This window comes from Euleptes europaea, chromosome 2 (assembly GCF_029931775.1).
Source record: "Euleptes europaea isolate rEulEur1 chromosome 2, rEulEur1.hap1, whole genome shotgun sequence".
Classification (NCBI taxonomy): domain Eukaryota; kingdom Metazoa; phylum Chordata; class Lepidosauria; order Squamata; family Sphaerodactylidae; genus Euleptes; species Euleptes europaea.
Window position 1 is genome coordinate 92,729,507 of NC_079313.1, and position 27,549 is coordinate 92,757,055.

General features: G+C 41.3%; 1 protein-coding gene across 1 annotated transcript; it reads left to right on the forward strand.

The window, feature by feature from the left end:
• Positions 1–1,445: 1,445 nt before the first annotated feature.
• On the forward strand, positions 1,446–27,338 carry CD55 (CD55 molecule (Cromer blood group)). The gene is made up of 8 exons (XM_056844839.1): positions 1,446–1,518; positions 4,520–4,708; positions 8,267–8,461; positions 10,196–10,295; positions 13,263–13,348; positions 16,211–16,408; positions 17,600–17,665; positions 27,130–27,338. Exons 1-8 carry the CDS (start codon positions 1,446–1,448, stop codon positions 27,336–27,338), a joined length of 1,116 nt encoding a protein of 371 aa, XP_056700817.1.
• Positions 27,339–27,549: the final 211 nt, after the last annotated feature.

The following is a 27,549-nucleotide window of genomic DNA, read 5'->3' on the forward strand; positions in this document are numbered from 1 at the left end:
GCTGAGGTGAAACTGACAAAGGTTTAGGATATACCTGCATGGATAAACTACAGTATCCAACAGAATGGAAATCCCACACTGCACTGAGGTCCCTTTTCTTTTTCTCCACTAGATATGCAAAGGATTCAAAGAGAATATGCATTCATGACAAGATGGTAAATAATAATGTATTGAGACAGAATTTTCCCAAGTGCTCTACAACATGCACTTACATGTTAATGTGGTTGGGCCAATAGCCTCAATTCTGGATAGACCCAATGTCTGGCAGGGCCCATTCTTCTCAAAAATTGTGGCTAACTGGCAAGGCCTTCTGTGCTTGGCCAGCTGTGGGTTGAGTGAGTCTTGTCAATAGCTAAGCAGTCATGGGATGGTTCTGCCACTTCCTCAGCTTATCTGTCAGCCTGCAGTCTCTGCATGCTGCAAGACAGGCTAAGCGATAAGCAGCATTATCACACAAACTTTTTGCCACAATGCCATGGCTAATAAAGATTCTCCCCTATCTAGTTGTGCCTCCACTAATTTGTCCCTTAGCTTCCTGGAGAACCTCAGCACCATCTAATTATGTATCCCAATGCTGTTCGGCTCTAACATAAAGTTCACAAAATATTGGTAATAAGACATTTGCTTGCAAATATCACAAATGAGAATGAGCTTTAAGATCTCACCGATATTAAGTTTGGGTACATGTATATTCCATTGCTTGACTAACAGTCATCAAAGTCACTAATCCCTTCCGGGATGGATTAGTGCCATTCCATTACTTTCTCGAAAGTAAGACCCACTGAATAAAAACAGACTTTGTTTCGAGTAGTCCTGCCTAGATTTGCTCCCTGCGTCTGCGTTCTGCACATCGCACCCCGCAGGCGCTAACAAACGTGACATACCCTACAAGGTTATTCATCCTTTACTATCCGGGGGAGGGGAAGACACCCAGACTCCAAGCCAAACGATGCGCGGCGGGTTTCCGTAAAGGTGACCCGAATGGAATTTCCAACCTCACGCCCAAAATGAACACGTGATCTTTCTCCAGTTTGCATCCTCCAAAATTTGTCACCCTGGCAATGAACCCCCAGGACTCGGGGTGGGGGGTGGGGGAGAAGAAAACAGCATTCGCGTCCGCGAGAAGTGGGGAGGAAACCCAGAAAACAGGAACGATCGCTTTTTTTCTAAGCCAAGGAGAGTGATTGCGTGGTTTTTCTTTTCTTTTTTTTTTTGTTTTCTTTCCGTTTCAGCTTTTGGAGCGACTTCGGGACTCCACCCCGGGCTGCTTCAGGGCAGCCCTTGCCCTCCTCCTCCTCCTCCTCTTTCTCTCTGGGGCGCGTTTCTACGAGGCGAGCAAAGGAATCCGCCCCAGCCTCGCTTACCCCGCGGCCCCTGCCGTCCCTTTCCCGGCGTCCCCGGGGGCTGGAAGAGGGGAGGCCGGTGGGCGTGGGGCGCGCGCCGCAATGCCGGCCTCTTTGCTCTCCCGCGCGGAGCCCGAGCTCCTCGTGCTCTTTGCGCTGCTGGCTGGAATTCGGGGTAAGTCACGGCCCAGGCTTTAAGAATGAGGAAATTGCGATGGTTCAATACTTTCTGTTCCTTGGCTCCACCATCAACCAAAAGGGAGACTGCAGCCAAGAAATCAGAAGGAGGTTGAGACTGGGAAGGGCAGCCATGAAGGAGCTAGAAAAGATTCTTAAGTGCAAGGATGTGTCACTGGCCACCAAGACTAGATTAATTCATGCCATCGTATTCCCTAGTACTATGTATGGGTGTGAAAGCCGGACAGTGAAGAAAGCTGATAGGAGGAAAATAGATTCCTTTGAAATGGGGTGTTGGAAGAGAGGGTGACGGATTCCGTGGACTGCCAAAAAACAACAACAAATCAGTGGGTTAGAGATCAAATCAGGCCTGAACTGACCCTAGAAGCTAAAATGACTAAACGGAGGCTATCGTATTTTGGTCACGTCGTGAGACGACAAGAGTCACTGGAAAAGACAGTCATGCTAGGAAAAGTGGAGGGCAGCAGGAAAAGAGGAAGACCCAACAAGAGATGTATGGACTCCATAAAGGAAGCCACAGCCTTCAATTTGCAAGATCTGAGCAAGGCTGTCAAAGATAGGGCATTTTGGAGGACTTTCATTCATAGGGTCGCCATGAGTCGGAAGCGACTTGACGGCACTTAACACACACACAACAGCCCAGGCTAGCCTGATCTCGTCAGATCTCAGAAGCTAAGCAGGGTCAGCCCTGGTTAGTGTTTGGATGGGCAACCTCCATGGAACACCGGGGTTGCTGTACCGAAACAGTTATGCTGTTATTTGCCTAAATAAACTCTATGTTTAAGAGAAAACAACAGATTATTTAGAGTAAAGGATCCCTTTTTACTTCAAAGCCACCCCCACACGCTAACCATGCTGACACTCAATCAAATAAGCCCTCCTGTTCTTTGGATTCAATTAAGAAGTCTAATGTGGCAAGGTGAGATCCTTTGGTGAGAGCCTTTGGTGGCAGCAAAAATGAGTAGTAAATGCTAAGGAAGGCAAGGGGGCAGCATAATATATGCCACCTCAGAACACTACAGAGAGGTGCCATTACAGGTGTTACATATACATGGTGTCTCAGAAAAGAAGCAAAACTGTATGGGTTGTTTTTTTTAAAAGAATAAAACACACATTTACTTAAAGAGGAAGCTCAAGAGGTGGGGGGAAAGGGGAAGGTGTGTGTGTGTTCTTAAATGCAGGGGAGAACGGGATTTTTTTAAACAAGGGGAAGGGAGAGATTAAAAAAAAGCAACACAACATAGATAGGTGTGTTCATGGGTGCTGCAGGAGCCCTCAGGAGGTGAAGAAACTTTGCAGGCTTTCTTTTCGTGCACTTGCTAGTTGGCTTTGATAAAGTGAAGTCCAGAAATGGCTGCTCTGCCGTTAGTTGAAGCAGGCAGGTTATGTACACCTCATAGCAACAGCACAGGCCTGTCAGGCCATTAGTAGTTATAAAGCCCTGTTTAATTATTGGCGCAAGCTGAGGAGAGCTCCAGCAAGCCAGCTTTCCAGACACTAGTAGTTAAACGAGTCCTTTGTTAGTTCTCCAAAGTTGCAGTTTTGTAACAAAGTATAGTATAAATAAATGCAATGTGTAAACGCATTCTATGAATGCAATGTGTAAACTCCACCAGGGGTCCTTGTGCCTTCTGTTCTTGGATCTGTGCATGTTAAAATAAATTCTGTCTTCTGTTTAAGGAGTCTCTGGCTTGGGTGTGGTTGTTTCCAGATTCAACCATTGGGGTGACCCAGCGTGCCTAAAGAAATTCCAGGACAGCTGGCTTTTGTCCTGGGCTGCAGCAGCAGTGGTTGGGATGAGAGGTAGCCTGCAGGTTTGGGTGGGAAAATAAGAGTTCTTCTTTCCCTGCATATGCCAGCTGGTTTGTTTTCCTCCTGGCCTGCAGTTAAGGTTGCCAACCTCCAGGTAATAGCAGGAGATCTCCTGCTATTACAACTAATCTCCAGCCGATAGAGAGCAGCTCACCTGGAGAAAATGGCCACTTTGGCAATTGGACTCTATGGCATTAAAAGTCCCTCCTCAGGCTCTGCCCCAAAAACCTCCCACTGGTAGCAAAGAGGGACTTGGTAACCCTAGCTGCTGTGGTGGAGCTCAGGAGGAAAAGAAGCCAGCAGGAAACAGAGGGCTTTCCTTTGCTGGGATCCTGGGCTGTAGAAATGTTTGGCGAGAGAACAACTCTGCTGGCTTGTCTCTCTCTCTCTCTCTCTCCCCGCCCCTCCCCCCAGCTTGAAGAGGTTCGAAGGAGGGTAATGGTCAAGGTTGGTGGCAACTTCCTTTGTTATATAGCAGCAATCCTTATACCACTGCTGCAGCTGCCTCTGAAGCAACTTTTTTTCTCTGAGCATCCCATCTGACCTCCAGTGGCCAATCAGAAGTCCTACTTGGGAAAAGTCCTTTTGACCACGGCCACAAAATAACTTGGATCAAGGGGTACATTGCAGCCCAATATTTCATAAGAAAATATTGAATAACCAATTTCAAAAAGTGTTAAATTTTTTAATATGACCAAAACGATGTAGAACAAATCACCATAGATGAGCCACACTGTTGCCATGGGTTTCTAAATACCCCTGAAACAAATGGTTGAAGAAATCCTTTTAAACTAATAAAAATAAGTTTATTTATACAATCATATTTCTTTTCTCTAGAATTTATTGATTTATCAGATAGTGAATATGTTTTTCGTACATACCAGCTTTCCCTCTGTCTTTTGGCTTTTTCCAGCATTTGATTTCCCCCCTTTTCACACCTTAAAGTAGATAAGAAACTGATATTTTCTCCAGTATCTGTCTTTCTTTCTTGCCTTTCATGGTGCACCAGAAACTGATCTCATGTGCTGGTCGCTTCTCATGTTTTCCTCACCAGGGGCTGACGTGACTAGGAGGGGCCTGACAATTACCACAGACCGAGAAGAAAATCTATGAACTTTTTAAAGAAAGTTCAGTGATTTAAAAATGATATTTTCTGCTTCTTACAGGTGACTGTGGAATTCCTCCAAAATTAAACAATGTCGTCCCTCAGAGATATCTTCAGACAGAGAGGTTCCCTACTGACACAGTAGTAGCCTACATATGTCTACATGGTTTCTATAATGTCCATGGGAAAACAGATGTTACAACATGCCTTTCAAATTCACAGTGGTCACCCATAGAAGATTTTTGTAAAAGTAAGCCTTTTTTTGTTGTTGTACTCATTTGCGTCACATCAGCTTCTGTTTATGAAAAAATGGGACATGTTTTCTACTTGTTAGATGTATTCAAATATTGCATAAAACATTATACATTATTGTGTCCAATTAGTTTCTTTATATAAGTACATGGTAATATTGTTTTCTTGTGGCAAATCCATGGCTTGGATCCTATGAACAAGTTCTAAGTGCACTAGGTAGTTTCTGCTGTGGAGCACATCTAGCATGCATGGAACTCATTCATAGGAGTTCCTGTCTGAAAAGTGCCCATGAAATAGTACAGTGCCATAATATTGAGATATGGACAACAACCTAGAAACCATAGAACTAGAAGGGCTTTATGAATAAGTGCCAGCAAAAGGAAATAGGATCTGATGAACAGGAAACTGCACATTGTACAGTTATGCAAATGGTAGCTTTTCAGAATCCTGGAAATGGTATGGTAAAGCTATAATTTCTCACAGTACAGATGTTGTTATCCTTCAGAAATGTGGTAAGTATTGCTGCAATGGACAATTACAGCCCATTCCTGAGCCTTCGGTAGCCGGGGACAGTGACCGAGGCGCCTCCAAAGCCATTCCCTGGCCGCCAAAATGTTTTAAAAAGCCTTTCGGAGGCTTTCTGTTTTTTAAATGGGGCATTTTGCCCCATTGAGAACAGTGAGGCACGAGCAAAAAGCTGGTGCAGCAACACTGTTTTCCCTGTCGGCATCCCAGGGCAAAAGGGGACAGCTCTGCCCCCTGACATGCCCCAGGAACGCCCGCCGGGAAGCTAGTGTGGGGCTTTGCACCAGTAGGATGCCGGTAGAAGGTCCAGCTGGTGTCCCTGGGTGGCGCTGCCATGGTAGCGCTGGGAAACCAGCGGCCATACCTTTTGGTAATTGTCTTTAAATAAGGTAGATTTTGTCCCATAACCTTAATTCCAAGATATCTCACCGGGTCTTCAGCAGTTTTGCAGCCTGTTTTTATTTGATTCTCATCTTTCCCTTGTTTGTCCATATTTTCCAATAATATTTTTGTTTTAAACTTGTTTATTTTATAACCTGAGAATTTCTTGTACAGTTCAATTTGCTCCATTAAATGTTCTATTGAGGCTTTTGGATTTTTCAAAATTAGTACCACATCATCTGCATAACATTTAAGTTTGAGTTCTTCCTCCTCTACTTTCAAATCTTAAATTTTTTGGTCATTTCTTATTTCAGATGCCAGGACCTTCAATGCAATATTGAACAGTAATGGAGAAAGGGGACAACCCTGTCTTGTTCCTTTATTGATTTGAAACTCCTCTGTCAATTTTCCATTAATCAAAAGTCTTGCCGTTTGATTAGAATAAATACTGCTTATCCATCTCTGAAATTTATCCCCAGATTTTATTCGCTTTAAGAATTTTAATAAAATGTTCCAAGGGATTTTAATGCAAGAGACATTCAGATGTGGTTTGCCATTGCTTGCCTCTGCGTCACGACCCTGGTATTCCTTGAAGGTCTACCATCCAAATCTAAATACTAGCTAGAGTTGGGGCTGAGAGTGTGTAATTGGCCCATGGTCACCCAGCAAGCTTCCAATGGGTTTCCCAGATCCTAGTCTGACACCTTAACCACTACACCACGCTAGCTTTCTGTGACAACCATACTACCTGTTATAGGGTTTCCATTATGAACAGAACACTTGTCCCTCATCTAGGGTTGCCAGCTTCCAGATGGAGATCTCCTGGAATTATGACTGATGTCCAGACTACAGGGATTACTTCCCCTGGAGAAAATGGCTGCTTTGGAGGGTGATCTCCATTATACCCCATTGAGGTATCTTCCCTCCCGAAGCTCTGATCCCAAATCTCCAGGAATTTCCCAACCTGAAGCTGGCAACCTTATCCTCATCACTGGAACTGTTTTAGATCGTAAGAATGGATTACAATGTTACTGATGATAAGGATGGGGGGAGCCATAACTCAATGACAGAACACATATTTTCCCTGCAGAAGCCACACATTCAAGGCCTAATATCTCCAGGTAAAGGATGTCAGGCAATAAGTCTGGGAAGCTCACTACCACTCTCAATAGACAATACTGAACTAGATGGACCACTTGTCTGACTTATTTTAAAGCAGCTTTATATTTTTAGGATAGATGCTTATCTACATGAGCACTCAAGCAGTCTGTTAAAATGTGTGTTCTTTCAGAAGAGTATCCTTTCATTTCAACCATTTACGAACTTTCCATGTTTATCAAGCTGCTGATGCAGGAATGGGGGTACTTCTATCTATCCTAACAGTGAAAGGGGAGGTGCTTCCATTTCCCTTGTCTCAGTAACACAGGACTTGGGAATTGATTCATGTCCTCTGTTCATTCACCACTATATCTCACATGTATGTTTCCTGTCATTTTCTGAATCTGTCCTATTTGGTTGTTCTGGCAGTTTTGCAGTACTTATGGGGAACTGCTATTTTGGGTGTTTCTCAGAGTTTGTGGTTTCCTCATGAATTCTGGGAACCCAGGGCAAGGAAGGAACACTGTCTTGGAAGACACATTGGGGAATAAAATGCTCTCCCCTTTGAGGCTCACCTAGCACCTACCCTCCTTTCTTTTAGGCAGCAGGCCAAAACATTTCTTTTTCATCTAAGGTTTTTAATTAGGGCCATGGTCTTCTTAATAAGGTTTACAATTTGTTTCTAGCCTGACGGCTGTTAAGAAAATCTTTCAGAATGCTAGATGTTTTACAGCAGCCTGAATGGCCCTGACTATCCTGAGCTTGTCTGCTAAGCTGGGTTGACCATAGTTAGTACTTGGATGGGTGATCACCAAAGAAGGCTGGGGTTGCTGTGCAGAGGCAGGCGGTGGCAAACCACCTCTGCTCATCTTTTGCCTTGAAAACCCCATGGTCCTGGGGTTTCCATGAGTTGGTTGCGGCTTGATGGCACACATATGTTTTATGTTCTGGTTTTTTGGTGCGTTTTTATGTTTTGGGTGTTATTGGCTAGGTACTGTGTGGTTTGATCTAATGTTTTGATGATTTTACCTTGTTCTGTTTTGTGAGCTGCCTCAAGCAGATCTCTGAAGAGGTGGGATATAAATGTTTTAAATACATAAAACAAGGAATTGGGCTAGGGGTGGGGGTCAGGAGGGGCATGTTGGGCATACAAAGTTTGTCATGTGTTTATGCCAGGTGATTATACCCTGCTTGGAAGTGCCACCCTGCCCTCAGGCTGAGAGAAGATGTGGAGTTTCTAGCAGGTGCAGGAGTATGCCTGAATGATTACAGAATTCTCTTAGAAACATTCCATTGAACCAGTGTAATGTCATGATGCCAACCCAAGAGTTGGACACAATCAAGTCAGGCCAGAGATCATTCAACTTTAAGAGGCCTTGGCAGCTTTTAGTGTCCAAACTGGCTCTGAGATTAACAAAGGTACATAACCACCTTTCTGAAGTATGGATTGTTTAACATGCTGTGTCATAATGAAATGGGTTGAACAACAAAAAGGAAAGCTGCTTTGTATAGTCTTTCCTAACAGTTTTTTTTTGTCTGCTTTTGTTGCCAGGCAGTTGTCCTGAACCATTCATTTTTAGATATGCTCATCCAAAGCCAGAGGACTCGGGGAACACTTACTATCCACCTGGGACCAATGTGACCTATGTCTGTAGCCGAGGATACGACAGCATCCCTGGAATGAGTCCTGTTATTATTACATGTTTCCAGAATAACACTTGGTCAGAAGTCCCTGTTTTTTGTAAAGGTTAGCATACTATTTCAGCAGCTAACAGCAATGCAAGAGCTACTTTTGCCTACAATACTTTCTAGCCACAAGTCTTATGACATTAAGGTCATTGATGCATGGTCGCTTTAACCTCCTTTATTCCCCATTTCAGCCAGGATCAAGTAATCCAGGTTGGGGGAAACTGTATGCATTGACTGGAATGATCAGGGACGAAACTGTGTGCTAATGGAGGCATGAATACAAAAAAGCAGTCTCCCAAGTTCAAATCAAGTCCCACCCCTTTAAATGCTGCTCTGTAATTGGCTTACCTCACGAGAGAAGATTTCCTTAACACCAAACCCAACTGCCGCATAAAAAAGCATTTTAAAAACAAAAAACGGAGCAATCTGAAAGAAGGGGGGTGGAGAAATCCAAGCCTCGTTTTAAAATAGCCTTTCTTTTGCTCAGAAAGAGCTCCGAGGTAGCAGGAAGCACTTGAATCCCTGCCACTTTACACACTGGTTCATGATTGGCTGTGAGAGAAGCCAATTTTCTGTGCTTCCTCTGTTTGGCTATCAGCATGCTGCCTTTGAAGAGGGGGTTGGAAAAGGGTGGGCCAAAGCTCAACCCAAGAAAGTTGTACGCTCGCTCAGTGATTCCAGAATGAGCCAGGATCCATGGTTTAATTCAGGAAAGAAGAGGAATGGGAAAAGCCAGGTTCGTTTTGCGTTGAAGCAGCATTGAGCTTCCAAGGAATGAGGTAACGTGCATAACCAAAAATTTGATCCTAGCTGAAACAGGGAATAAAGGAGGGTTAAGCGACCATGCATAAAACACCTAAGAATTTCAGAAGACGTTGTTTTATGTGCAAGTTTAGAAATTGGTGCAATAGTGCTTAAATGACTGTAGTTTTTAGGAATTTGAGTGGTAGCATAGTAATATAATATGTAGTTAACAAGTACTCGAAAACATTGAACCAAAAGTTTTAATAGTGAAGAAAACATTTGTAGCCAGATATGAAAGTTTTAAAGACTATACACAAATACAACATAGAGTTAAGCATGCTGATGGCCATTAATTTCAGTTGATTTAAATGTACTGAAATCTGTATTGGATTAAATCATAGAATCATAGAGTTTGAAGGGGCTATATAGGGCATCTAGTCCCCCCCCCCCACATCTAGTCCAAGCTGACTGCTTTTTGAGCATCGATCTCCAGGATGAGACTTGAGAACCACTAGTTAAAATTTCTTCTGTGTCTTGGAACACGATATTTTCTTGCAAAGAAAATCATAGCCACAATATTTTGTTGTTGTTGTCAAGTCAAATCTGACTTATAGCAACCCATATTGGGGTTTTCAAGGCAAGAGACCTTCAGAGGAGGTTTGCCATTGCCTACCTCCACATCATGACCTTGGTATTCCATGGAGGTCTCCCATCCAAATACTTGCCAGGGTTGACCCTGCTTAGCCTCTGAGCTGTGACAGGATCAGGCTAGCCTGGGCTATCCGGGCTTGTATAAATGCAACAGGGTCATTCTGCTCCTATCACCACCAGTACCAACATCAGCTACTCACACTGTGTTGGTATCTGCTTCTAAAATTCCCTAGAGTTTTGAGTGTGATTTTTCTCACTGTGTAGTACTTCTTGAAAAGGGAGGTGGTTGCATATGCATTCTTCATACTTCTCTGATCCCAGGCCAGTGTTAAATTGTTCCTCAGTTAATGCCATACTCCAGTCTAGTATGCTAATTGTTCATCTTGTTCTCCACTAGGAAAATCATGTGGTGATCCAGGAAAACCACAAAATGGCAGAGCTGTTATTATAACTGATCTCCTGTATCGATCAAAAGTAAATTTCACCTGTGATGATGGGTATGTATTGAGTTAATTGTACTAGCTGAGATACAGAATTGTGTTATGAAATCAAAGTATCAGTGAACTTGGGGGAATAAAACAAATCCATGGTCTACTTGATTTTTTTTCAAGCTCAAAGGATTTGTCATAAGATAATAGATCCTTTGGGAAAACTTGGTGCAAGTCATTCCCTGCAGAAGATAAAGAAGGTTCATGCAGAATTCTATTTCTTGTTTTAAATTCAGTTCAGTTTCAGTCACCTTTATTGGCATGATAATAATAATAAGAGTGCATGCACGTACTCCATCTCGCTCAGTAGGGTCTCACATACAACGATATAACTAAAACATGGTTATCAAATCAAAACTCTTCAGTTTAAACGCTGTAATAATACTCTCTTCCGGACAACAGATAAGAGCCACAGCTAACACCAACTAACACCAGCTCCCTTTTATTTATTGGTACCCAGTATCTATAAGTTGACTCAGGTGGTTTTATTTATTTATTTCCTAACCCTCTTGGTTTTTTATTTTTATTTTTAATAACAATTGTCAGAAATTCTGCCACATGTTTGGAAACAACAGGTGTCGTGTCCGCTAATAAAAATGTGATGCCTTCATATGCTGGATTTTTTAAGGGCATAATGTGAGCTCGTTTTAAATTACTAACTTTTGTACTGGAAAAAAAGTTGTGAAATGTTTGCAGTTTGAGTCTCTTGCAAGAAAAAGTTCAGTGTATCGCAGTAATTAAAAGGATTGTGGTGATCCTGCTTACAACATATATGCACAAAATCATTTCTCAATTGTTATTCTTCTGCAGGGAAGGCAATGGCAAACCACCACTACTTCTCACTTGCCTTGAAAGTCCCTTGCTGGGATTGCCATAAGTTGGCAGTGATTTGATGGCACTTTACACGCACACACACACGTTCTTCTGCAGAGGAAAAGGGTTATGAGAGAAACAACCTATGTTCCCATGTATCTCCCAGCAATAGACTTCTCAGTAAAACAATGTCATCAAACATGTAGAAAGTGGTTAAAAAATAAACCTCTAATTAGTGGTATGGGGAGGAGAATTTCTTTTTCTGAAATTCACTTTTTTAGATATAGCCATTGATGCCTTGAATTCTCTTTTTTTCTCTTTAAAAGGAGGGATTTCTCTTTCATTTCTCTTTGAAGAGAAAACAATGCATTATTTTGCAACTTTAGCCCTTGCAGTTGTTTTATGTTACACACCACAGGGTGGTGCTCTGGCAGGAGGATAGGAAGGTTATGGAAGACATTGCCTGCCTCTGAGCATCTACACAGTGAAATTCTGCCATTTTTCAAAGCCCCCCATCCTGCCCCTCCTCTTTGAATTTCTGCTTGACCAAACTGGAATTAATTAGAAAATGGCTCCAAATTCCCTTTAAAAAGTACAAAGATTGTTGGATTTCAAGCAGAAATTGTATAAAGAGGAATTAAAAGAATATCTTTTAACAGCCCTACCTCTGATCTAGTTCTCTGAGTGTCCTTGTTAGATGTTTCACAAAGAAACTGCAGAGGAGACTGTAGCAAATCCCTGTTCCCCCATCAGTATCAAATATATATACTATTTAGAAAGTAAAGTTCTCCACTGCCAACTTATTTTCCTTAACCAATTATTAGTTTGAATAGTCACAAGTACCTGGGGAGCGTAAACCAAAGAGGACTCAACACAGAATTAAATGTGTGTTCACACATTGAAATTTGTATTTAATTCTATGTTAGATTGTGGCCAGGATTGTTTTGCTTTGCTTATAAAACCCAAAATTTACTATGCGATGCTCGTTACATATCAGCCATTGACAAGGCCAATGCCAGCTTTTGGGATGCCTTTGGGCAATTTTACCTAAAATGATCTCAAACAGTCCAGGAACAGTGAAGACATGGCTGCTGTTGGTGGACCAATAGGGGAACTGTAAGGTGTGTGAACTAAAAAGATATCCCAGATGGTAGGATGCACCACATGTTGGATTTGGCAAAGTCAATGCCAAATTGACCAGCCGCACATCAAGTGAGTATCACAATGGCTGCATGTGGGTGCACGGCATGCCTTATCTGGCCTGAATCTTCTGGCCTCTGATGCCAACACAGTAAAATGCAACTAACACATCAAATTTGGATCAGGCATAAAATCTACTACAGTCAGCCAGCCAGCCCCCCTGAAAATGTTAGAGCTACCTTTTAAAATGTAATAAGAGGAAGAAAAGGAAGGAGAAAGAAACCCAAGCAAAGGATTGGGAAAAATGCAAATAGTACCTGGTTCTGTTTCTCCTTTCCGTTGGTGTCAGTTGAGACAGGAGAAGATAATCATTTTACGTAGCTTGATCTCAGAGCTTTCCGGGCTTTAAAGGTAATGGATTACTTGAATTTGATTCAGAAGCAAATAAGCAGGGAATAGTTTTATCTAAATAGTTGCAAATCTACTACAGATAAATAGAGGCAACTGCACTGCAGTTCATGATGCAAGAATGATGGGTTACATCCCAAAGAGTGTTTCTGTGGAAGAATTTCTGTCCATGGGGCATGACTTTCTCCTCCTCCTGCAACCTTTTTGGGTTATGTGCACAAACCTTTACAGATCAGCTTGTTGAGCTTTTTTTTTTTGGCCATCAAATCACAGCTGACTTCTGGCGACCCCGTAGGGTTTTCAAGGCAAGAGGCATCCAGAGGTGGTATGCCATTGTCTTGCCTTCACATCACGTCTCTGGTATTCCTTGGAGGTCTCCCATCCAAATACTTGCCAGGGTCGAGGCTGAGAGTATGTGACTGGCCCAAGGTCCATACAAAAAATGGCTTAATATGGATGGAACCTCATTCATGCCTGTAGTTTTAGTGGGAGAAATCCTCAAAAACATACTATTTGAGCTAAGATTTCCTTTGGTTTATAATAGGAAAATGTGTGTTTTATAGGAACAAGCTATTAAAGGCAGAAAGATAAGTGGGACTGTTCTTTTTTCTTTAGGTACCGATTAATAGGATCCCCTTTTACCAAGTGTTTAATGAAGAATAATACTGTCAAATGGAACAAGGAGACTCCAGATTGCCAGCGTAAGTTTCTCCCTCCAGAGGCATGTGCACCATGATGTGTGGTTTCCAGAGAAAACGGCATTGAATTTTTTCCCAAAATGCCCTAAATACAGCCTGATTTGCTTTATCCTGTTTATTTTGACTTGTATTTAGTAAATAAAACTTTTTAAAAAGGAATAATTTTATTTCCCAATTTCAACGAGTAATTTAATGGAGATATTGGACTAAGGACCAAAAAAAATCAAGTGTTTTTTAAGTGTTGTGTTCAAACAAACTTCACACTTTGTGTGGAAGTTATTTTTATTGGCAGTACTTCCAAAAATTTAAAGACAATACAGTACGTGCTTAAAAATTGTTTAAATTTAAACGGGGAAAAACAGGCACTGAAAAGGGTTGAGTCACAAATAGTAGCACAAAGAATTGTGAATGATAGTTCCACATCAGACAGAGTAAATCTGATTCAGAACTACTCAAATACATTATTTTTTACTAAAGCAGGGGTCCCTAGCATGGTGCCCATGGGTGCCAGCCAACACCTTTCTTTAATTAATTTATACACCCCCTTTCTTCCCAATAGGCATGTAAGGCAGCTTACATCATTCTCCTGTCCTCCATTTTATCCTCACAACAATGCTGTCATGCAGGTTAGGCTGAGAGAGTGTGACTGGCTGAAGATCTCCCAACAAGCTTCAATGGCATGAGTAGAGATTTGAACCTGGGTCTCCCAGATACTAGTCTGACACTCTTAACCACTTCACCACACTGGCTATTGGTACCCACCAAGTGTTTTTAGAAAGTGGGTGGAGCCGGGTAGAGCTTTTGCCCAACAGGGATTTTGATTGGCCACTGAAGCTCTGATCAGCTAGGGAGGCTAAAATAAATCAAATTACATCGTTTCAATGACAACTGTCACCACAGTGTTAGTTTTATTATCTCTCACCCCTCTCTCCTAGTGTATTTTTAATTGCCCCTTTTCTCCCCTGCACTTGGGCTTCCTCTGTGTATGTGGCTTCACCTCCTGCAGCAGCCTTTTTCTGGTTGGCTCTGCCTCCCGTGGCTGCCATTTTGTAGTTGTACCCACCATTCTATGTCAGAATTCCAAAGGTGCATGCAGGCTCAAGCAGGTTGGGGACCCCTGAACTAAAGGATGGTTTTACTGATAAGGCTGTGAGCAAAGGCAGTTCATCATGCTCCATCTTCTTCACTAATATAATTAAGTACAACTTGCCAAGTATTGTATTAGCAATGACATCGATCCATTGTTGTTAACTTTTAAGAAACAATGAATTTTTAGCAGTAGAAAATCTTCTGCAGAAAAATAATACACTAGAATTTTTTTAAGTACAATTTTCTATTTTCAACACCACATCTCTGATATGAGCCACTGCGATGCCAGTCCATTCTACATTATTGGGCTAGTGTTAGAAGCCCTAGACCCCAGAGGTGAAGTGCACATTGTTCCTTCTCCCCACACCAACTGTAAACCTTTGCAAACTGAGTTAAAGCTGACATGAGGAACAAACATAGCATGGGCTCCTTCTATATGGCCCCCCACACACCTTGCATCACCCAGTGGGCTATTGCAGGGGTCCCCATGGTGTTACCCATGGTGTTACCCTACTAAGTACACTGAGTAGTAAGCCCCACTGAACAAACCTGAATAGGATTCTGAGTATGCCTGCCTAGGATTGATCTCACAGTCACTTATTGCTCACCGTAATTTTTCCTGTGAATAAAAAGCATTTGGGGTTTAAAATAACACCAGAAAAACCCAGTGATTTGGGGGTTGTTCCTCCCCCCAAGATAAGGGGTGTGGTTGGGGCAGTAGGTTTTTTTAAAACCCATACAATGTAAATATATTGTAAATATTGGAGTAGAAAATACCCTGCAAGTTTTTTAATCAAACACTGGTCTAGGGAGTTAGATTCAAGTAGCACCTTACAGACCAACAATATTTTTTTTGGGGGGGGTGGTATAAGCTTTCAAGAGTCAAAGCTCCCTTCATCAGTTTCTGATCTAGGGAAGCATTGTTGAGTGCTCTGGAGATGTACAGCCCCACCCTCATTTCACAGAAAAGTGACCCTATGATATTCTGCATCAACAAATGCCTGTACATATTCATTCTCTGTTGTGACCCCGACCTTATGGAATAGTCATCCTGATGAGGTCAGGAAGGCTCCCACCCTCCTGGCTTTTTGCAAACTATGCAAAACTGAATTATTTAAGAGGGCTTTCTATACGGAAAGTAGGGCTGCACTGTAATATGGTTCAAATAGAAGCTTGGGGTAAAGGGTTAGGGTCTTAACTGTATAGTTCATGCTATCTGTTGCTGTAAACAGATTCCTACTATATAATTTTTGCTTTCGTTCAACGTGTTATCTTAATATTTACACTGTGCTTCATCTTTGGTTATTCTCCAGATTTCTACAAGTCAAATTCTATTGCATTGTCTATTGGATGTCCCACCGAGTTGATTATATTGACTTATTTGGTGTAATCTGCCTTGAGTCCCAGAAAGAAAGGCCAACCATAAATAATGTAAATAAATAAAAATAAAGGGGGAAAAACTGTTTTAAATATTCAAAAATGGAAGGGAATTTCAACAAACGAAAATTCTACTTCATGTGAAAGTGAGTGTTTAAGGCTTTGGTATTTACAGCTGGGTCTGATTGAAACATGCTGACTTCAGCGATCAAACCCAGATTGGGGGGTGTTGTACCCCACGATACATCAGAATTTGGCTTTGGATAGCGAATACACCCCAAATAAAAGCTATTTTCACCCCACTGTCATTTAGGAAAATCATAGTCAAATAGTTGTACGTTGGTTGTCAATCAGCAGAAACTTTTGTTAATTTTGATGAAGTGCTTTGATGTCTTTCAGCAATCACTTGCTCTTCTCCTCCATACATCACTGATGGCACTCATGATGGAGGAGCAAGTACTGAGAATTTCCCCTATAACTCAACAGTAACTTACAAATGTAAAAATGGCTTTTCACTTATTGGAGAGGCTTCTATTCATTGTACAACTGAAGATAAAGTAAGAGGAATCTGGCATGGCCCTGCTCCTGAATGTAAAGGTAACTATTTATTTATTTACTCTATTTATAGCCTGCCTTTCTATCCTCCATTTTATTCTCACCACAGCCCTGTGAGGTTGGTTAGGCTGAGAGTGTGTGACTGGCCCAAGGTCACCCAGCAAACTTCCATGGCAGAGTGGGAATACAAACCTGGGCCTCCCAGGTCCTAATCCAGAACTTCAACTACTAAACCTCACTGGCTGTCTTCTGTGTCTGTTGTTCAAGAAACAATACATTTAGGCTGAAGCATGCATCATTATGTCTTAAAGTAAAATGCTCGTATCCTATGAATGAGTTTCATGTGCAATAGATAGACTCTGGTGCGGAGTGCATTTCCTTTACCACTCAAGCTTGGCAAGATTTTCAGTGGGCCCTTGTGCAAACAGAAGTGATTGCAGTAGAGTAAGTGTGGTCTGTGGCAAAAGCTATCTAGCACACAGAGAACTTGTTCATAAGATCTAAGCCCAATTGCTTTAATGCCTGCCTTCTGTCAAATGATGCTGAGAAAAACGTTTGGGAAGTTATAGGTATTAACTATGAATACCTGCTAGTTTGGCTCATGTCCTGTTCACCAGTCATGAACAGGAATTTTTTTTCAATAGTTTGTTGATCTCTTCATCATTGTTTGACAGGTTGCTTCCTAGTATTTCTTCATCATATTCCTTCGCATTCATGTTGATCCTCACACAAGTTTTATTGCCTCCCATCCTTATTGTGAAACTGCTCTTCTCAGCAAGAAATTCATTAAATAGTCAGTGAGATCATTTGTCAGTCATGTAAATCATTCATAAAAATGTTACGTTTCAATAAATTATTAAAGTGTTTTCAATGTTATACAGAGAAGACACCACTTGTAGACAACATTATACAGTATTTTTAACTTCTACAAATATGCTGATTAGTGCAGTGTAATGTGCTAAGTTATAAGTGATACATTGATGTTGCTACAGCAGGAAAAAAAAGTTTAGGTTTGATGGGAAAGTATTAAATATATTCCAGTATTTCCCAATGTCCGTTTTCCCCCCTGAAAAGAATGGGGAGGGAGTGACCAATAGATAGCCTTTTTAGACAAGTAAGGTAACTCCAAAGGCATAAAAAATATGGTAGCTGTACTTTGCCTGACGGCTAGGAAGGTTCTGCTCATGATTGCACAATTTTGAAATTACTTTTTCCCTGTAATTTGTCTTGAAGCCATGACTACGCTTACCGCACTCTCACCTTCTACCAGTCTCGAAGTAGAGAAACGTATTTCTTCAGGTGAGTTTAGAAGGGAAAGCTGCTTTAAGATTCCACAAAGTAATATAAGCTGTATCCACACATCACTGACTCTCATACTAGAGCAGTCATTCACAACCTGATTTTCCTGGTGTGCACAAGAAAATCCAGGGGCAAATGATTGTTGTAGCACAATGATAACACTGTAATGCTTTAAATAAATAGGTGACCTTAATGTAAGGTTTGATGAGCCTGTAGATTCTTGAGTGAAAATGGGCTGTGATTATGTAAACATAAATCTAACAATGGTATAGAAGAGGCCATGGCAAGAACCATGTGTATGGGTGATGCTTATCTTAACGACTAGTTTATTTTGAAAACCCTGGCTTATAATATAGCATGATACAGTTGTTACCTGAATGCCTGCCCATGTTCAAAAACTGCTTGTGCATAGAAATGAAGCACATCAGGAAGAAATCAAGGCTAGTATCCTCTATTTGGCATACTTGTTTGCCACTGTTTGTCCTGTGCCTCAAAATGTCCATCTCATAATACATTCAGAGAAATCATCTATATACTTCCAAGTTCTAAATATTAAAAACTATTTAAGTAGAAAATTTTATAAGACATTCTGATAATTCACCAGCCTAAGCGGTGCTTACTTCCCATCTGATCCGCTTTCTCATCTATAGTAGCTCATCTTTTATTGCATGGTTGGCAATTGGGCTAATTTCCATGATTTTCATAATTTCACAAAGAGTCAAAAATGTACATGCTACTCTGACGCGTCATGCTTTTTCTTGGATGGAAGTGCTTTCTGTTACATTTCAAGCGACTTTTCAGACAAAGGGAATTCTTAGAATCTGGTTAGTAATAATAATAATAATAATAATAATAATAATAATAATAAACCTTTAATGGCATATAAGAGTACTTGGATGAGACACCATCAAGGAGAGGGGAATATACTGTGCACATAGTGGCTTTCTGTTGAATTGTTCTTCTGCTGATTCATAGGAATGCCTGACAGCTTTGCTTCAGGGTCTCTATGTAGAGGCAGGCAATGGCAAACCACTTCTGAATATCTCTTGCCTTGAAAACCCTGCGGGGTTGCCATAAGTCACCTGCAATTTGATGGCACTTTATACACAAACACTGCCTTGCTATCGTGTTTTTGTTTTTAATGGCTACATTAATGTTCTGGCTATACAGTAAAGAATACACTGTCTCCAAAGACCTTTTTAACCTATTAAAAAACTTCATTAAATGATACAGGCATATGCTTACATTCACCTTATTTTATTCCTGCAGGTGAAACACCTGACTTTGCTTGGCAACTATGCATTACCACCAGGGTCATCTAGTCCAACCCCCTGCACAATGCAGGAAATTCACTACTACCTCCCCCCACACCCCCAGTGACCCCTACTCCATTCCCAGAAGATGGTCAAGATGCCCTGCCTCTCATTATCTGCCTAAGGTCATAGAATCAGCTTTGCTGACAGATTCCAGGCAAAGTTTTAAAAGCTTTGTATGGTAGACTGAGTCAGAAGGCATTTCCTTCCTGAACTTAGAACTCTATATTGATAAGGCCTCTTCATGGTATCACAAGTTTCCAGCAAGTATCAGTATGTCTTTATGTGGCAAGGGGATCCAAGGGTTGATTTAGTCACAAAGCTCTTACTTTGTCGCTTATACTATACTTGAGTTAGAGATGATTGCAGCAGATGAAGACACATTAAGATAACATTTGCATGAAATATTTGGAAGAGAAGCAAATTTAAAAAGCCCAGAATATCCAAGGGTTGCTTTTGTTTGTTTTTACTGCAGTCCCTTAATTGCCAAATTACCAAGGATATATATCTATAAAGGACTCATATTCCAGGCAAAGTGATTGTATATACTCAGATTTCTACTTCTAGCCTCTGCTTAAAAACCTCCAGGGAAGGAGAGCTTACCACTTCCCGAGGAAGCCTGTTCCACTGAGGAACCGCTGTAACTGTTAGAAAATTCTTCCTAATGTCTAGACAGAAACTCTTTTGATTTAATTTCAACTCGTTGGTTCTGGTCCGACCTTCTGGGGCAACAGAAAACAACTCGGCACCATCCTCTATATGACATCTTCACATACTTGAAGATGGTTATCATATCCCCTCTCAGTCTTCTCTTCAGGCTAAATGTACCCTGCTCCTTCAACCTTTCCTCATAGGACTTGGTCTCCAGACCCCTCCAGTTAACTGGCATACTTGATACTAGAAGAAAAAACTGAGACCAACCATATGTAGAGATTACTGATATTTGCCCCAGTTAGGCCACAGTCATTGTATAATATATCCTATCTCTTGTGAGTAACGTGATAGAAATTTATTGGACGTGAGCAGAATTGAGGCGAAGCAGCAGCTTACTCCTGCATCAGCTGGTTTACAGTCCAAATGTAGAATACCCCTATAGCACAACACTTTGATTCCATGAACTTAGAACTAATTTTGATGGCTTCTTTCTAGTGTTAAACATTACTAAACATGATACAGACTTGTACGGTAGACTGCGTCAGAAAGCATTTCTTTCCTGAAAGTAGAACTCTGTATTGATAAGGCCTCTTCATGGTATCACAAGTTTCCTGCAAGTATCAGTATTAGTTGTCTTTACACAGAACTTATTCAGCTGTTGTTTCTGTGACCAGGTAGTATCAGAGATTACCGTTAGGCAGAGTCTACCAGATGTCTTTATGTGGCAAGGGGATCCAAGGGTTGATTTAGTCACAAAGCTCTTACTTTGTCGCTTATACTATGCCTGAGTTAGTGATGATTGCCGCAGATGAAGACCCATTAAGATAACATTTGCATGAAATATTTGGAAGAGAAGCAAAAAAGCCCAGAAAAAAAGCCCAGGGTTGCTTTCGTTTGTTTTTACTGCAGCCCCTTAATTGCCAAATTATCAAAGATATATATCTATAAAGGACTCATATTCCAGGCAAAGTGATTGTATATACTCAGATTTCTACTTCTACATTTGGCAAAAGAACATTCATTCACTTTAAACGTAGGTTTATAAATTACAGATTCTTGATTAGCATTTTTTAAAAATTTCTTCTTCTGAGACAACCTCTTACAGTTTGTATCTACTGTCTACTGATCCCTCCCAAGGAAACTGTATTTAGAAGAAAAGTTAGTTTTTATACCCCGCTTTTCTCTACCTTTGAGACTCCTTCAAAGGTAGAAAAAACCCAGGGTATAAAAACCAACTCCTCTTCTTCTTGGTGCCTTGGGGCAGTTAGAAGTGCAGGTTAGCTGTCCCTAACCAAACACTTGATAAATCACCTGTACAGTTTTGTATACAGTAGTGTTGCTATGTATTTGAGTTGGCTTCTTCCCAGTCAAGTTGGCAAGGTCCCAGGAGACTTCCAGGGTAAGAGATGGTATAAACAAGTTCTTAGATTTCTAGGGGGATGTTTTAAAGGACCTATTACTACTTTTGTTTACAAAATAAGTTCAGATGGAGTTGAAAAAAGAGCAGAATCATGTTGCTCACCTTGGAAGTTTCAAGAGGGGTCTGAGGGAACCCATGACCTGCTGTGATCTTTTGCCTAGCTGGTTTTCTCCTTTAGCCAGTATTTGGCATCACACAGTGGCTCCGTTCTTACCTCACATTCCTGAAGTTCCAGGCTCAAAACCTGCAGTATACTCAAACCGTGACACGCCTTTCTTTCGAGACAGCAAAATCATCATATCTGATGCAAGCTTTCGTCTTCTCATGAACAGCTGCTTATGAAATAAAAAGTTTTGGTTTTGTACAAAGGTTTTGGTTTAGTGCTTTAAGTAGTGGAATCATCTTGTTGCAGTTTTTATGATATTTTGGATAGCACAAATCAATCTCCTAAGAGTAGTCGCAGTAAGTAAAAAGAGGTGATGTTTAACTTTGAGAGTGAAATTGCCCCCCTCCTTTTCACTGGATGAAAATGACCTTAGGACAAAAATCTTGTGCTCGCAACCACCCTTTACCCTTTTCCCCCCTCCTTTGATGCAAAGGAGGCAGGCAATGGCAAACCACCATCTTTTGGCTTGAAAAACCCTATGGGATCGCCATAAGTCAGCTGTGACTCAATGGCAAAAAAAATTGTAAAGATGATCTACAGAAGGGATCTTAAGAAAGTTTTCTTTGTACAGCTCATTGCTGCTGAGGAAATTTTTTAAACCTAGGGGCCCTGAGCCTTTTATACTCCTCAGGAATAAATCTTGTTTGATAAGTTCACCCTTTTTGGGTTTTCCACTGTATGAATTGAAACACTGGGAGGTGTGCTGAAACCCATAGCTTGTCTCACTACTCCAGGACTCAGCTATATACCTTCAACTGCCTACTTACCAGGGTTTTCTGAAACGGTCCTGGCTTTGCCTGGCTAAATCCCATGCAGTTCCTTTCAGGGAAAAGATGCCATTGAAGCTGACCTGAGTTGTTTTGCATTCCTTAAGGTCTCAGGCACTTCATCTGCCACCACCACAGCAAAGATGAAGCCAGCTGTAAATAGCCCACCATTGGGCTGTCCTGGTCATTAGGAAGAGGGAGCTGTGAACAATAGTTTCTAGATTTCATGAAAATGACAGTAAGTTATTCATCTATCACCTAGCTATGATTCATAAGCAGAGGTCACATGCAGTGATGCTGGGCTGTAAATAACAGAAGGATCTCCATGGTATCTCCATGGTAATTTTCCCTGGTGTAAAAAAAATAAATAAATTCAAGGCTCTTGAGAATGAAGACTCAGATGAGTAGGACTTCAGTAAATACATATAACTACTCAAAACTTTATACATCCTGTTGCTTTCATCCACCAAATTGTGTTTATGGCACTGACACTGAATCATGTATTCATGTATGGCTGTCCTAGAGCATTTGTAGAAAACTGCATGAAACAAATTAGGAACTTCTTGGTTTTGGTTGCAATTAAAGTAGTTAAGAATCTGGTGAAGCAAAAAAAACCTCACCTAGGAGAAAGATGAAAACCATGTACTTTTCTTTGATTTAGGGTGTTTAAATTGGCATCCTATGAAAAGATTTTTTAAGCACTATTGAAAAGCTTCCTGAACGAGGTTCCGCATCGAGTGTTCAATCATTGTTCCTAAGACTCAGTTTTTTTCTGTGAAATACATCTGAGACACCGATCTGCTACAGAGGGAAAGATTGTGGGAAGATATGCTAGGCTGGGGGAGGAATTGATCAAAACAAGAAACCACAGAAAATTAAAGAGAATAAGCTGTGTGATACAAGGTAACTTGTATTTTTGTAAAAAAGAAAAGAAAAGAAAAGAAAAAAGATGCAGGATATAATTTTTACGCAAATAAATAAATGGGGCCAATCTTTGACACCAAAAATATAGATTTTCTTTTGGAAATGTTTCTCTTAGTAAAGAATGACTGACTTTTACATGTGTAGGTTCCAAACTCTTTCCTAACTCTATAATCACATGCAAGAAAACAATTATAATTGTGATGGCAGCAAAATTGGTTATAGTAAGAAACTAGTAGGTAACACGAAACAGGTGAACAGGTATGCATTGCCAATGTACTGCTGCTGGATGTGAAAACCAGTGTGATGTAGTGGTTAGAGTGACGGATTAGGGTGTAGAAGACCCGCGTTCAAATCCCAGTCCAGCTGTGAAGTGTGCAGAGTTACTTTGAACTAGTCACACATACTCAGCCTAACATATCTCACAGTGTTATTGTGAGGATAAAACGAAGAAGGGAGAGACATATATGCTCCTCTGACCTTTTGGAGGGAGGACAAGATAAAAGTGTGCTAGATAGATAGACTAAGCACTGGTCTGGCAGTGACAAGTGTTAAATTACGATTATAATGTTTTCAGATGTTTGAAACGGTGCATTAACCGTTTCTGCACTCCCAAGCAGAAATACGGTAGGCCTCTTTCAAATTCAGCTTCTTTTTCATATGCCCTTCCTCAAAATAAGAGCATATGAGGAAGCCACTACTGATATCAGTATGGGGAAATGTTTCTTTAATTATGAGCACGTAGTTTAATATCCACTGACGAGCAATACAGAAGTGAAGTATTTTACTGCTAAAGTTAATACAGGAATGGCCTCTTAACATTTGAAAAGGCATGTGTGATTACAGCATTTGCAACAGGGGTGGGGTTTGTAAAACATGCATTTAGTTCATCACAAGCAGTATTTTTCTGTTTTTGCAGCTGTGTTGTGCTTGTCTTCTGATTTGTCATAACTTCTTCCTGATTTTAGCAGCCACCACCCATAATACCAATCAGGAGGAACTGTGATACGGACAAGGGTGTAGAGATGAGGCATCAGCACACTATGCCCATCCTTACAGCCCATTAAGGCAGAGTCATCTTATTAAATGTTCTGTTCATGAAACAGAATCACAAGTATTTACTGTTCAGTATTTGAGAAGGAAAGCACATCCTTTGTACATAATGCTATGAACAGCGTCCTGGAAGTCTGAGTGTCAGAGCCTGGCCATAACCTTTATTTGTTTTAACACGGCTTTATGCTTTAGGATTATCTTGAAATGGATTACAGTCATTGAGAGGGCCTGATTGTTCCTTTATGCTCAGTGGATATCTAATATGAGTCACTTCCTGGAAACTGTTAGTACATTCTTTCCCCCCCCCCCCATCTCTGAGAACAGGTGATTTGCATTTTTCGCTCTGAGACACCAAATGGGAATTAGTCTTCTTTAATCCTATTTCCAGCCTTTCAGGTTTATGCAGTCACAGAGAAAAGCAGAAGCGGGCGGGCGGGGGCATCTACTGAGCATGCCCACTCAGAGGTTCAGAGATTCCAAGGCCACTGAGTTTTTAAGGTCCCCAGCCATAATACTAAAAAAGAAGTACCAACTACGAAGAGAGACAAAATAAAAGTGGAGAGATATTAAATGAAACTAACTGACACCCACACAATGAGAAAAAATGAGAGTCCAGTAAATTTTCTCATGTTGTAGGTGTCAGTTGGTTTCATTTAAGATCTCTTAACTTTTATTTTATCTCCCTTCATACTTTGGCACTTCTTTTTTGGTGAGTGGCACCCCATATTATATTGGCTGTACCAATAATCTGTATACTTGGATCATGTTCACAGCCTCCTCTAGAATAACTATTTATGTACTACTCCCACTTGCATGCCATCTTTACTACAAAATACTCAAGATGACACTTATGAGCTCATCCTGTATTATCCTTACCACACCCATGTAAAGTATGTTAGTCTGATGAACCGTGACTTGCCCAAGGGCACCCGGTAAATCCAACATTCCCTACAGTAGACTACAGCACAGTGAGAATTAATGTGCTTCTTTTCTACAACTGCAAAAGAACAATAATCCCACTGCCTGACTTTATATAAAGCTTGAGATTTCCAGAATTTAAAAAAAATGGCTATATTTCTTATTTCAGAGTAAAGAAAAGAAGAGGGAGGTTTGTTCTGAGAACTGGTGCAGGACTTAAAACATGAAACCCTGGAAAAATATCTAGTACACTCAATGGAGTTCCCTGATGCGGCACCTGCTCCATGTTCCAGGAAAGGAAGCAAGGCAATTGCCCAGTAGGGTTCAAGGTTCAGATTTATTGCATGTGGCCAAAGGCTATTACAAAACTAGACTACAATCGCTATAAAATCATGTAACAATCTTTGAATACTTTTACATTTTAGTACCTAATTAAAACAAAGAAAGAAAAATAAATTATCTAAACTGCCGAAACTTATCAAAGTATTGAACATAAAACATTGTGTACAATCAAAATTATGTAACATTTAACCAACCAAAAACTGCAGCTGCCCATAACTTAAGAGTTGCATCTTTTAACACTTGCCTCGTTAGAGCTCACATTTAGGAACAGAGAATCTCATTTCTTACCACATGTAAATGGGATTTGCAGTTCACTTCTAATCAATTTTAATTCACTGGGCCAGCCTGGCCCGAATTTTCTTTGTGGCTAGAGCAAAGAGGGCAAATTCATATGAGACAGCTGGCTCCGTGTCTGCAAGGAGAAGACAGAACTTTCTCTTTCAATGTACAATGAATCAGTGATCTAACTTGGCCAATATTATCCCTAAGAATTTTTGTCTTGGAGCAAGATATAAAAGACAAACCAGCATATACTGGCATAGATCTTCCAGTTCTGAGCCTCTGCAAATACATGTACACTGGGCAACTGGTTGCCAGTAGGGTTTCTGGTTTGCATTTTGAAACGGCTGCCACCCGCTTGGAGGGTAAGCTGTGAGCCACATGCTGAGGAGAGAGACAAAGAAGGCCTTTCTCTCACTTTAGATCAGTGGTTCCCAAAGTGGGCAGTACCACCCCCTGGGGTGCGGTGGGGTTACGTAGGGGGGCATTAAGATACAGTGGGGCAGCAAGGGGGTGTTAGAGGTGGGCCCCTTCAAGTGTGTTGTTGGATAGGGTAGGGGGCGCTGGAGTTGAGTTTGTGGAACCGGGGGGGGGGGGCGAAAGGTTTTCAGGACTGGAGGAGACAGGCATCCCTACACGTTCAGAGATACTTTGATAATGTAAAGGGTTATCTTTATATATTCAACATTAACAGTAGATTTATTTTGTGTATGTGCTTCGAGTGGCACACATGGCATACAACAGTTGTGTTGCTTTTTGGGTTGATGATAAATGTGAGTCTCTCAACCATAGAGTGAGTACTGCTGAATTGATATAAAGGCAATTTGAGAGCTCGCACATTCTTACATGGCTAACAAGATCTTTAAATGTTTTAATGTAGATGGGTATATTTTGCTTTTCAAAACATTTTAAGTTAAAGTTTCTGTAAATTGTTCAATGCCTTGGCCTTAGAAAAATGTATGCATTGAATATTTTCAATAACATTTGTGGCATTATGATGACTGGGAAATGTCTATGTGGATAGGGTCCTTTTTAGTAGTTTTTATGAATGTTCCAAATCTCTCCTTCCCGGTTTCCTCATGCTATGAAAGACAAGAATATCTGCAATGCAGGAAGTGGGTGAGGCTGTGAGATAAAACTGAAAGCCTCTTGCCAAGACCTGGCTTTCATGAGTTGGTGAATTTCCCAGTAAGGAAATAGCAATTTGTCATGTCTACCAAGAATGCCTTGTAGATCAAGGGTCAGGCTTTCACTTCAGTTGTACTCCTACAAATCCAGTGCAAGAAAACCCACCGTTCATTATCCATTAAAAAGCACAACCGTTAAGAAAGTGCTTCTATATCAATTCACAGTGGGTAGCCGTGTTAGTCTGTCTGCAGTAGTAGAAAAGGGCAAGAGTCCAGTAGCACCTTAAAGACTTAACAAGAATATTTTCTGGTAGGGTATGAGCGTATCTGAAGAAGTGAGCTGAGGCTCACGAAAGCTCATACCCTACCAGAAAATATTCTTGTTAGTCTTTAAGGTGCTACTGGACTCTTGCCCTTTTCTACTTCTATATCAATGTAACCGATATTCTGAATCAAACAGCGTCTCCATGTAGAAACCATTCCTACGATCTTATTTTTAAAAAGCTGAAGAATTATTTCAAAGCAAGCTGGCACAAAGAGCGCTGGATTCCGCGGGACCGAATAAGCATCCTATTAAGCGGAGAGTGCGGCTAGGCTCGCGCCCAGCGTTCAGGGCAACTTGGCGGTTTGCTAATCCAGTCTTCTGCCAGAAACAAGCAAGCGCGCCTCCGACCATCGCAACGCGCAGGCGCGTACGCTTGGAAGCTTCGTAACCCATATGCGCATGCGTTGGCGGGAGGGCCTGCCGGCCTGCCTGCCTGCCTGCTCAGGATCCGTGTCGCAGTGGCGGTTTGCATCGTTCGTGCCTTAGGGACGGCGACAGCTGAAAACACTTTGGCTGCCGCGCCCAGCGATCAGGAAAGGGGCTGACTTCCCGCTAGGGTCTCCGCCCACTCTCGTCGAGCCGCTTGGCGGTGGGTGGGG

Excerpts from the sequence above, each read along its gene's own strand:
- CD55 (XM_056844839.1), top strand. The coding sequence starts at position 1,446 with ATGCCGGCCTCTTTGCTCTCCCGCGCGGAGCCCGAGCTCCTCGTGCTC. Across the intron at positions 4,709-8,266 it reads CATAGAAGATTTTTGTAAAA|GCAGTTGTCCTGAACCATTC; the intron begins GTAAGCCTTTTT and ends TTTTGTTGCCAG. Across the intron at positions 8,462-10,195 it reads AGTCCCTGTTTTTTGTAAAG|GAAAATCATGTGGTGATCCA; the intron begins GTTAGCATACTA and ends GTTCTCCACTAG.